Source organism: Castor canadensis, chromosome 2 (assembly GCF_047511655.1).
Source record: "Castor canadensis chromosome 2, mCasCan1.hap1v2, whole genome shotgun sequence".
NCBI lineage: Eukaryota > Metazoa > Chordata > Mammalia > Rodentia > Castoridae > Castor > Castor canadensis.
The window spans coordinates 65,347,830-65,360,869 of NC_133387.1; the positions used below are offsets into that span (position 1 = coordinate 65,347,830).

Genomic DNA, 13,040 nt, shown 5'->3' on the forward strand with positions numbered 1-13,040 from the left:
GTGAGACAGAGGATGTAGATATGACTCTCCTAAATTCCGTAATTTAGTTACTCCAAATCCTTGGAATAAATCTACAAATTTTAATAAATTACTCAAATTTTTTTATTGTTGTGCTGAGGGTACATTGTGGCATTTACAAAAGTTCTTACAAAATTAGGGGACTTTCTTTTAAATGCACATGGTCAAATCACAGCCTATTCTAAAGGACAAACCTTTCCAACAGAATCTGTGACATTTAGTGCTGATTTACTTCTCAACATGAGTTGACACAAATGTGTAAAAAGAAGTGATCTGGAATTCCATGCTATCAACACAATAAATGAGGGCAATAAATAGAAAAAGATCAGCAGGTACAGACACAGCAATCAGAGTGGGAAAATTTCTTTAAAATAAAAAATATGTGGAAAGCTCTAGTCTCACAGTGATCTGCATTTAATCTGTAGGTCAATTCTAGGTGGACAGAAGCCAGTGATTTATGCCTTTGCAAGCTGAGGATAGCTAGGCTAGCTGAGCAGATAGAAACATTTATTAATAGTGAGCGAACAAAGCTTGCTCTTGCTCTCTCTCTCTCTCTCTCTCTCCCTCACACACACACACACACACACACACACACACACACACACACACACTAGAGAGAGAGAGACAGAGACAGAGACAGAGAACTATCAAGCAGTCATGGATGATTCATGCTTCCAAAATAAAAATTTTGGTTGCCCCCACAGATGGGAGAAAACAAACAAAATGAAGCAGTTGCCTGATCAATATTCACCTCCATGGCATAATGATCTATTTAGAAATTCTGCTTCATGAGGTACTATTAAAGGGTAAGGAAAACAGAAAACAAAAACACCCTGCTCACAGCCCTTTCCAAGTCATTTGTCCTTCCTGTTTTCCTCAGAGTACTTCACTGACCTTAGCAGTGTTTTACTTTGATGATAAGTAATGGAAAACAGGCAGCTGCAGCAGCTCTGGGCTGCTCCAGAAACTTACATTTAATACTTTTCTTTGAACTTGGAATTAAGAACGTTCTCATATTGCAAAATACATGTTTGAGGAGTTGGGAAGAGATGGCTTTAGTGGACTTGTCCAGTGTTTCCAGAGTGACTAACTAAAATTGAACACTGAACCTCCACAGGATCTTTATAGATTCCCAATGTTCATTTACTACAGATGTAAAACTGGTGACAAGGCCTTCCTCACAGTGCTGGCACCTACAAAGCATTCATGATATGCTATCAATACTACTACTGTGACCATTATAATTTATCATAAGTACAGTGAGTACCATGGCGGTTATTATTCTCATCAATTATTGTCCAGTATTCATGTGGTGCTCATACTACTGTAAACATCATCCCTGGATATGAGACTCCTACCTGGAGCAAAATGCTGAACTTTGATACTATCTGTCTTAAATGAAGAGAGCCAAACAATTTTGTTTATATCCTTTAATCCTTGATGGCAAAACCAAAATCATTTTCACAGTTGGTGTACCCTACAAGTTGCCTGGAGATTAATCAGTCTCCCACAACTGGTGGGAAGAATGTGCCACTCACTGTAAAATGTGGTATGAACACACCTAGAAATCATGGGACAGAGGTGCTGCCAGGGGATGGTAGCCATAGCCAGCTACTGTAGCTACTGCCACTGATGAACCGATAACAGTGTAACTAGTTTCTTTTGAATGAGGACAATCAACAATTCTTCATTATTCTAAAAAATATACACAAAAGTTTTTAAAAGGATGTGTTATTCTGTAAAGAGGCAAAATCATCTTAGTCAATAATTAAGACAGGTGATTTAACAGAAGTGGTGTCAGGTTCCTTCCCTTGCTAAGTGCAGGGTCTGCTTGCGCTGGGAGACCGCTAATGAGGGTGGTGCTCTGGGGAGCTTTTGCATTTGCAGCACTGTATTTACTGCGTCTAAAACTCCACACACTTGGTAGTGAACAAAAGGCTGCTTAGGGATTCATGGGAATAAAAATGATGAGGGTAATTCGAAGCACAATAGAATGTGGTGTACCTTTTCTTTCACATGGGAAACTTCTCTGGGAAAACATGAAGATGATTCTGGCAGGGCTGTGGAAGTATAAAGGCGAATGGAGGAGAAACACAGATGGCTATGCTGGAAGAACATATTGATTCTGAAACATCTTACAGTCTTTCTCCGCTTACCAACTCCAAATCAAAGAACACAACAAATATATGACCAGGGTCTTATATTAATCATAAATACAGTTACTACTGTCCAGTATCCATGCAGTGTTTATACTACTGCAGGTATTCATACTACTGCTGTATTCTTGTATATCTACTTCATATTAATTGCTCAAGAATCAGTAAACAGTAATTGCCTTCTACCAACCAGACTTAAACTGATGACCTATAATTGCAATGTTCTACATCATGTAACTGCTTAAGCTAATTACTCTATTTGATCTTATGTCATTTTTCCCTGCTTGAAATAAACAAAGATAAGCTCCGATAAAATGTTTGAAATAGTCCTAAAGAAACTGAAAGTAATATCTAAAGATGTACAGTAGCATTTAAAAACATTTGTTGTTCATAATGAAAACTACTACTAATATCCTTTCATGAATGGCAAACTTAACTCTAATAAAAACCATAAAAACTTTAAATTATGGGAGATAATTGTGTGTAACATAATTAATGGATATTACTTTGATATTATTTTAATGACATATAAAGATGACATAACTTGTGAAGTTCATATTTTTCTATCCTATTATTTCTCTTTCATCATAATTAAAGATGTCAACTCAATCCTTTGCCCTTCTATTCATTTTCCTTCATATTTTCTTCCTTAGGGAGCTTTATTAGTTCTGAAAGTTTTCAATTAAGAGGATACACATTTATTGAGATTTTTCTATGTTGTAGGCACTGTTCTAAGGGTTCTACATGTACTTTCTTAATTAACAACATGAGGTAGGTATTAGAATTATTCTTGTCACAGGTGAGGAATCTGAGAGATAAAATAATTTGCCCAAGACTATATGGCTAATAAATGGTTAAGCTAAGATTTGAAGTTCATATTTTAATAGTTGTGCTGTGTTCAGTCCTGCTCATAATATTTTCAGTGCCTTTAAATCATCATTGAATAGAAAATTCATCTTCTTTCATTACAAGCTAGATCTTCTTAATATTTTTCAGCTTTTCTTTCATTCACAAAACATCTAATGACAACAATCTATCACGTGCCAAACATTCAGAATTCAAAACTGATACAAAAATTCCTTATGCTTAGGAAGTTAACATCTTCACCAGGAAGACAAGACCATAAATAACTATAAATCAACATTATAAATGCTATCATAAATGTTATATCCAGAGTAACACAGTGTTAAAATGGAATTAAGTTAGAAACAGATTTGGTTGAGATCCCAAGAAAATAGGTGGGACTACTCCACATGCCAAACTGTGAGGTGATGGGCCAAATATAAAGACCTGGCAAAAGAAGTGGTAACATGGCTTGCAGTTATGCAAGCTTAAAGCTGAACAGCAGGAAGCCGAACAGCAGAGAAATATTTCTTCAAAGAGATCTTCACCATCAACGTGAGCCCCACTGATGCTCAGGTGGGTAAGGAAAGCACTATGATCACTTGCCTACTGCACAGGACTTGAAAGAAAGCACTCAGAGGGTATGCTGCATTTTCTGAGCTGTGGACCAGTGCCTGCAACTAGTTGGCAGGTGCCTGGGTAACAAGAAGGCTACACTTAGAAGTTAACCACTTTTGGAGTTGGAATGTGGCTCTGTGGTAGAGTGCTTGCTTAGCATTCATGATCATTGAGGTTTAACCTGAGCAGCACAGGAAAAAAAAAAGTAATCAGTCTCCTTCTGTTGATGGATTCAAGATGAGTGTTGAAGCTTGGGCCCATGCACAAGGGGCAGTCTAAGTTGTCTAAGGTCCTGCTCCAAAGGTTCCATGTAGGGACAAAACCCTCAGTACAAAGAGATTGCATTAATTACAATGGCAGGTCCAAGAGCTAAAAAAGAAAGCATCTGACCTGCCTGAGAGATGCTTTGGGAAGTGCAGGTGTGAGATCCCCAGCATTGGTGGCGAGTAGAAGTGTTACATAAAACCTATTGTTAGATTCAGGAGAGTCAACTTTGGTAGCTTGTTAGACCTAGGGATCAATAATGCCAACTCCCAACAGTACTTGCCCTTTCTTCTCCAGAACAAGTCTGGAGGGTCCAGAACCTGAAATCAATCAGATGTGTTGAAGAGGGAGAAGGAGCTACCCATTGTCCCCATTCCTGCAGTGGCAGAAATAAGCTGGAGGAGGGGAGATAATTGTAGGTGAAACTTGGAGTTTGCACTATTATAGTGAATGGGATCATATTTGATATTGAATTGAGAAACCTGTGAAACTAAAGCAAGTGGATGAATGGTCTATCAGTGCTTTTGGGACATGCCCTAGTTTTCGTGCAAAGAGAATAAGGATAAAAGAGCTATCAGAATGAATTCTGATGGCCACTGGAAAAGGATGGTGTCATTTTCTGTATTCAGTCTCTACCCCAGCAAGTCCTGCTTGTTTAACCTAGTGGTGTGCTATATCAGGAAGGGAGACATTCACCACACAAATCTTTACCGAGATAATGACGTTGGAAATGGGCCCCTAAGGATGAAGAATTATGAGGCAAAGAAAAAATAAAGGTAGAACACCAGCTCCAAAAGGCCAGAAGTGTGAAAGTCTGTGTTGTATTTGTGACACTGGAGCACATAGGGGCAGGGAATGAGAATGACAAATGAGACTGTACCAAGATTAGAAAGGGGTTGGGACTGTGTGTGAGAGAGTTTGGTTTGTATCCTTCAGGCCTACATAGGAAGCCATCAAAAGTCTTGAATTTGAGGAAGAATAATTTAATTTGCACTAAAGAATGATGCTGGACTTTTTGTCAGTGGCATCCTTTCAGATGATCCTTGATGGTTGGCATGATTGATTTCTCTTACATTATAGTTCTATAGCCCCTTCACTGTGGCACCTCCTATGTGGGTCACAGCAAATAACTCCTGTCTCCATAAGGGAAATATTTCAATTCTTATACTCCTTCAGGTTCACCTTAGGTCAGCAATCAATACTTGAAATGGGCTAATAACAAGACATTTGAATAAAAAGTCACTATGGAAGAGAGAGAAGTAGCCAGCGCTTGGGATGAACTGCTAAATTCTAATAATAAGAAAACAGTCATCTGGAGGAAGGAACATATAGTACACATGGAACAAAACTGGAGATCAAGAAATATGAGAAACACGAGAATATTTTAACCTATTTACCTTTTAACTACCACCAGAGAGTGGTGGGGAAAAAAATAAGTGGATAATTTAACCAGTGGATATTAGGAAGAAACACAGAACAATCAAGAATCACACCGGTTTACACTTATTACTTATAAGAACAAAGCTATGTGGCAACTGAGAGCAAAAAGCCAGATTCCTGGATTGGAATCCCGGTTCTGTCATGGGTGAGTAGTGTCTTTTTCTCAGTCACTCAACATCTCTGTGCTCCAGTTTCCACACCTGAAAATTGGTACTAAATAGCATCTTCTTCTCAAGTTTATGAGGATCAAGTTACATGAGATTATGTGTGTGTTCTCTCTCTCTCTCTATGTGTGTGTGTGTGTGTGTATATATGTATGCATATCTATCATCTATCTATCTATCTATCTATCATCTATCTATGTCTAGAAAAGGACATGGCAGAAGTATAGGTGCTCAATAAAAAGTAGCTGTAATTACTTAGGTAGGTAGTAATCTTTTTTTTTTTTTAATCTGTGTTTGGAAATTTTTCCCTCAAATGACTTCATTTTGTAATACAACATACTTTTGCAATTACTGGTAGACTTACTCTTTGATTTAGTCAAGATAGAAATATCATGGAAATGCTCAATGAACGTAGAAAAGACAGGTTGAAAAACACAGCCCTCATAATTTAAAGTTCAAAGCAAGACAATATTTTAAAACACACCTTGTAATCCACAGGAATATTGGTAGATGTTCAGTTTTCATCTCAGAGGCCCCCAAGTAAAATCAATATTTGACAAAAATATTGCAGCTTAAATAAACCATTTTTATTTCTAGACCTCTTAATCACTTGGCAAAAGCAATTTTTCATTCTGAGATGTTTGAGCCACAAAAAAAAAAAAAACCAAGTGATTTTTCTTACTCATGCAAATGAGCAAGGAAAAATTCTTAGATTTTATTAATTGCACTTATTTGAAGTTTAAAACAATCAGAGAAAAATTTCTACATGACAGGAAACTCAAAGATAATGAAATAAAATCATTACTTCAGTGATTTTTTTTTCTTGGTAGACTTAGGTCCCTTGCTAATTCTCAGCGGTGTGACTGGTAAGTTTTATGAATAGGATGAAAGACCAGTGCAAAAGCATATTCCACCTAAAGTTTCAATTTAATTAAAATTACCACTGAAGCAAAACCAGACTTCATGCATTTTTATCACGTGTAGTACTAAAGTACATGCATTAAGAAACCAAATAACTAATGAGATTAGTATAATAGCTTGTAAAATGAGGCAGAAAATGTACATTTATGCAGTAAAGGGTACTGAAACCAAATGATAAATAATCATCATGGGAAAAAGGGTTTATGTACCTGCTTGCCGGTGTTGAATAAAGACTGCAGAAATCCCTCTTTTAATCTAATGGTAGTGGGATATCACACAGGATATATATCCTGACAAAAATTCTCTACACCCACATGAAAGGAATATATGGGCTCTCTTTAAAGGATCCAAGACTTTAGCCTCTTGGTCACAGTAAATTCTCCCATAAGATTGATAGGGATGTTTTCCTGAGTTGAGTGAAGAGGGTGCCTATGTTTAAGACCAGACAATTGGTGCCATTTCATCAAGTTCAAGTAAAATGACTATGGTTTGACTGGTTAAGGGAGAAGTTATTTGTGTCAGGAAAGTTTCTTTGTTGAAAGTTCACTAATTTGCACTTCTTTTTCTAGCACTGAAACAAATTATTAAACGGAGGTGAGCATTTTAAATCTTTATTTTCTATTACTACTCTTTCTGTAATCTCACCCCATTCAGCAAAGAAGTCCCAGTCAAAATCTTCCAAGCTGTATTTGCACTTTATTTCCTATATTAGAAACCTGAGGGGATCCAGTTGAGGACCTAATGACATTTTTCATATTGTTTCACTCTTACACACACTCTCTTAGACAGGCAAGCCTATGATTTCAATTCCCATTCATAGGCTGAAAATTGCCAAATTTGGTTCTTCCTTTGAGCTTTTGACCCATGCCTTCAACCTCCTGTCAAATACTTCTTGCTTGTCCCCAAGATTATCAAGATCTTTATGTCCAAAGTGAATTAACCGGTTTCTTTTGAACCTATTCTTCTGTTTCCTGTTTGATACTTCTGTCCAACTAGCTGCCCACATCTTGTCCTTGACATCCATCATTCATTCACCTTCTCACTCAATCCCCAACCTTCTTCATGCCCTTCCTAAAAAAAAAAATCTATGAAATGCATCCACATTTCTCCATTCTCTTTTCTCTAATTCTGGACAACATGACTTCCACTGAACTACTGTTATCAGTCTCCTATTTGGAGACTCTCTGCATACACTCTTTCATTTTTCCATTTGGTCCTCTGTTCTCAAAAGAATATTTAAAAAAAAAATCCGATTGGCTCTTATTTAAAGAACTGAAGTTACTATCACCTTCAGGATTGAGTTTAAACTCAGCAGCTTGCAAGATCTTTAAAGTCTTATCACTAGCTAAACACAGCATACCTGCCATAGTCTCAACTTAAAATATGTGGGACAACTATTGTGACCTTTGTCCAAGACTTTTGCTTTGTGTTTCATCTTCTAGACTGTCTTAGTTTGAGCTGCTATAACAGAATACTATAGCCTGGTTAGCTTAAACAAGAAACATTTGTTTCTCAAAATTCTGGAGACTGAGAAATCCAAGACCAAGGCACTAGAAGATTTGGTGTCCGGTAAGGGCCCACTTTCTGATTCTTGGTGTATCTTTACATGATGAAAGAAGACTAATGTGCTCTCCAGGGTCTCTTTTACAAGGGCTCCACCCTCATGATTTAATGACCTCCCAAAAGTTCAAACTCTTAATACCATGATATTGAAATTAAGAGTTCACCATATAGTTTTTTGGGAGGACACACAATTCAGTTCATAACACAGCCTTTATGCATAAGATTTCCAATCCTAGAAAAACTATTCTTCTGACTTGGCTACCTCCCAATTACCCTTCAATCTCTGCTTGGATTTCCTATTCTCCAAGATAACTTGCCTAATTCCCCAAGTCTGGATTTGGTCCTGTTATACTTTCTAAGCACACTAAACTTTCCCAGAACATCATAACAGTTAGACTATTTTGCATTTGTATAATGATATGTCTAAATGTCTCCACTAAATAGACATCCATATAAAGGGAAGAAGCAGAGCTGCATTTTTGGGACATTCTCTGAGTTTAGCTCTGGGTACATGGCATAGTGGGTCCTCAAAAAGTACCTGATAAATAAATGAATGAATAAATAAAGTTTTTAAATAGTGATGTTCCATCTTTAAAGGGTAAGACGAGAGATATAATATCAATTATTCATCTAAAAGTGGTTTTGGTATAAAAAGTTATCTTTAAACAATTTGTTTTATTGAGCCTTAGGTTTGAGAAGGAAGAAGGAATATAGAGAGCTCAAACCTTGACTGTTGCTCCTGGGAAGAAGAGCCAGTTGCCCGTGTCCACTGGGTCTAGACTGTCTTCTAAAACGACTTGTCTGTGGGCTGAATTGATGATCAGGATGTTATCCAAGGCCCAGCAGGCTTCGTACACTTCACCTACCCGGAGATTTTCCTGCTTCCACTGAAACTGAACATTTTCCCCTTTGGCGTCCTCAGGAAGGTAGAGGATATGGATGATTGTACTGATGTTGGAAGGGGCTCTGAAACACATGGTGAGATGAAGAGTTAAGGCACCTTTTCTTTTCAAAGATGAGTTTTGTCTCAAGACTGTGGTTCTATATTCTCAAAAGTATTATGTTAATTAAAGATTAAATATAATCCCATAGTCCTTGAATCTTTCAGTGTCTGCTGATTACTACCATTTCCATATTGAGTGGTGACAGGTTAAATATTAAAGGTCTTCAAGAAGTTTACACGTGACACAAGGCAGGCACTAAGTATATTCAAGTAATCCAGTAAAGGAATAATTAAAGACAAGTGGCATACACTGCTATGCTTGTGTAAAAAAAAAATCCAAGTATATATGACACAGTTTTTACAAGTGGCAGAAATTCAATCTCAAACAGTTTACTTGATAATGAGAAAAAAAAGGAGAAAATCATTATTTTAATGTTGATTTTTACTTTGAAATTAGGCATCAATTAGAGATCACTGTATGCAATATACTTAATAATCAATCTTTATGTAAAAATTATTTTATTTCTAGTAACCAGGTAGATTTTCATATGTGTAGACTGTATAAAATGTGAGAGTTTCCATAGGATTAGATGTACTACTCATTTATAATTCTTTACAACTTCATGTAGGCCAATCTTTAAAACTATGATAGAATTTAACATGATTTTTATATTACATCTGTTAGAATCTGGGTCTTTCTGCTATATAATAAAATACTTTCATTAAACATTTTATTCTACCAAAGTAGAAATCTCCTGTAGTAAAAATGATCACCCTACCAAGATTAAAAATGGTACTAAAATGCAAACCTGCGGTACCCTGGGCTTGCTATAAATCAATTTTAGAAGTACTCGAGAAAAGCCATAATTTTTTGCTCACCAATGAAGCCGATATATATGTGTAGACTTGTCAGTGTAGATTATAGATGGTGTTCCTTACCTTTGAGGGTAATCAATTCCCTTCTCTTTTAAAAAATATTTCATGATAACTATCTTTTTAGTTTCAAAAAGAATTTGAACAGATGAAGAGAATATAGTTTGGTTTTAGGTAGTGATTGGAAATCTTTCACTGTGATCCCCAAAAGTAAGGGATATTTGCATTAATAAGTATGATGATTTTGGACATGGCCTAAAATTGAAAGTATCATTTAGTGAAAAAAATGGAGCCAGTTGAACATGATCTTCATATGTCGTAATTAAATATATAGTTGCATTATTTATTATTTGAAAGCATAGAGCTGTTTTCCTACAAGACATATGTACTTCAATTTACTTAAGCTATGAAATGTAACATACTAGAATGAACACTGGAGATACAGGTAAATTTTTTTAATATTTATGCTACCTCACTTAAAGCCATTTATATTAAATAAGTATCTAATATGAAGGCATTTTCATAACTTCTATAAATTAGAAAGAATAGCAAAATGCTCTGTTATAAACTGGAATAGCTGTCAGAGCTCAGCTTGCACTGAGTACCTATATATTATATTTTATCCTGCCACAGACAGAGACAGATATTATTAAAATCCATGATTTATAAACACCTTTCTCAGTTTTGTTTAAACTATAGCTTAGACATGGGAAGCTTTTATTTATTTTTATTTTTATAATACTACTAAAAGCTTTGTACAAATTGGTTTAGTACTAAAGACCTATGAACCTAATATTTATTCTTATCTCCTAAATAAATCTGAGTATTTTTAATATGAAAATCGACTACAGAAAACAGCTTAGGAAACTGTTAGAAAACTGATGGGAAGCATTTTACTTAAGTTCTGCTAATTTAAAAACTAACCCAATCATAATACTCACTTTATAAAAGTTTGAGGTATTTTTTTCCTTTAAATATCTTTACCTGAAATTAAGCATTCATTTTGGATTTTATTTTATGATTTAAACTCTAAAGAACTGGTAAGTATAATTTGAGTCTTGCTAATTTAACCAAATCTTTTCAAAATGAATATGTTCCTTCTTCCTCAAGCATCTTACCTCATTTTCTTATTAAGGAATATTTTTAAATAAAGAAAATATAATATGTGATTACAAGTTGCACCACAATTATGATAATGGACTTTAAAAAAACCTTAAGGAAGTTAGAAGGAAAATGACAGAACTAGAGATGAGAGGGGAAAGGCTCAGTAGCTACGAACTCTGTATCATCACAGACTGGAAGGGATTTAAATTGCCACTTCATATACTTCTAGGTCTGGAAGCCAGGCCAGATGTCAGGTCACCTAAGCAAGGGGTGGGGATATTATATGGTGGAGGATGCTATCAGAAAGGTTATGATCCCAAATATACTTTCACCTAAAATAGTTTGGTATAAGGATGGTAGGAAGTTCTGAAAGGAAAATAACACTTCTAACAACATATTCCTCAGGCAGCACAGGTCATAATATGTGTACTCATATATCTCAACACAATGAACAACCGGGGTACTTTTAAACATGAAGTCAGTGGTACAATAAAGGAACACAGAAAAGTTGAAATACATCCACATCAGAATTTATGAGAATGCTTTAAATTACAACAAACCTAATTTTCTCAAGCTGAATCCAGTCAGCAGTATTGTTCTTGGCATATGACACGATGATGCTGGGGTCAGAATAACTAAAGCGACATGAACCTGACCCTGTAAATAGCAATAACAATAAATTTCAAAGTTAAACAATGTAATTACACATTATCCTTCTTGATAAATATTTACAACAGTTTTAAAAAAAATTTAGATATTTATCCCCACTCTTTTATGTTGAAATTTCCTGTGATCTATTCTCATAAATATTATTTGATAAATAATCTTAGGGACCCAGAAAGATTAAAAATAGATATATTGCAGTTTTCTTTACAGATAGATAAGCTATTAATTAGATTTAAAAACAATTAGTGCTAAGTCAAGAAATATCTATATACTATAGAAAATGACTCAACACCAGTATTGCTCTGGAAAGTCAATATATCAATTAACAGCGATTGTATTAAATGGTATATGTCATTAAACTGGAGAACAAAGCCACCATTCTCTTTCTCTGTGTATATTACCTAAATAATAAAATGGTATGTGAGGAACCAAAATACTATAAATAAAATTCAAGGACAAAATGAGAAATATTAGAAATTCCTTTTTTTTTTTTTGTCAGGGCTTTGAGCTTACTAGGCAAGTACTCTATAGCTTGAGCCATGCCTCCAGTCATTTTTTGCTCTGGTTATTTTGGAGATAGGGTCTCACTTTTTGCCCAGGCTGACCTGGCTCACGTTCCTCCTAGCTTAGACTTTCCACCACTGCTGGGACAACACATACCACCATGCTCAGCTTTTCTGCAGTGAGATGGGGGTCATGCAAACATTTTTGCCTGGGCTGGTCTGGAACAGTGATCGTCCCAATCTCAGCCTCCTGGTAGTCTGGGGTCACAGGCACCACTGTGCCCAGCAATTGGTTGAAATGGGGTCTTGCAAACATTATTTTGCCTGGGCTGGCATCCAACTGTGATCCTCCTGATCTCAGCCTCTCAATGAGCTAGGATTACAGACACGAGCCACTGATGCCTAGCTCCAGAGGAAGTTTTAAAACAGATTGTTTCTATATGTTTAATGAATTCATATAATAAAGAAGAGTATGACTGTAAGATCAAAGATCTCTGAAAACCCAAAGCAGTTATGAAACATTTACAAAAAGTTTATTGTAACTAATATAGCAGAATTTTTTCTATATTACAATAAAGACAAATGAACCAAGAGAAAAAGAAATAGTGCAATTTGTGTTTAACTTTCTTCCATCTGCTAGAGGAGCCTCAGTTTCAGCAAATAGCATCTGTTGATGGTTTTACATTTGTAGTGTTCAGGGGTGCCAAGCTTTCATCAGACTAATTTATTTTACTTCAGTGGTGTTTAGTACAAAACCAGTTAGTTTGCAATTGCCAAAGCTGGCAATGTGTTAAAAGGCCAAACAGCAGTTTCCCTAGATTTATTCTCACAGCTGAAATGTAGGTGAAAAAGCAGGAAAGAAAGAGGTATTCAAAGAAAGCCGCAGAGCAACCCGATCTCACATGGAAACCCACCGTGTGTCACTGCAATCACTGCTACATGCTACATTCATAAGCAGCTGCTT

The 13,040-nt window shown here is 35.9% G+C and overlaps 1 protein-coding gene across 2 annotated transcripts in view; it reads right to left on the reverse strand.

Moving 5' to 3' along the window:
- Positions 1-13,040, reverse strand: part of Reln (reelin) — a 450,273-nt gene that overhangs the window by 183,830 nt on the left and 253,403 nt on the right. For both annotated transcript variants that reach the window (XR_012445193.1, XM_074064926.1), the window contains exons 9-10: positions 11,468-11,564; positions 8,713-8,953 (exon numbers count right to left, since the gene is read on the reverse strand). Coding sequence is in view for 1 of the 2 variants with exons in the window: in XM_074064926.1 (XP_073921027.1) it covers positions 8,713-8,953; positions 11,468-11,564 (338 nt within the window). In the remaining variant the exon portion in view is untranslated. The remainder of the gene's footprint in view (positions 1-8,712; positions 8,954-11,467; positions 11,565-13,040) is intronic.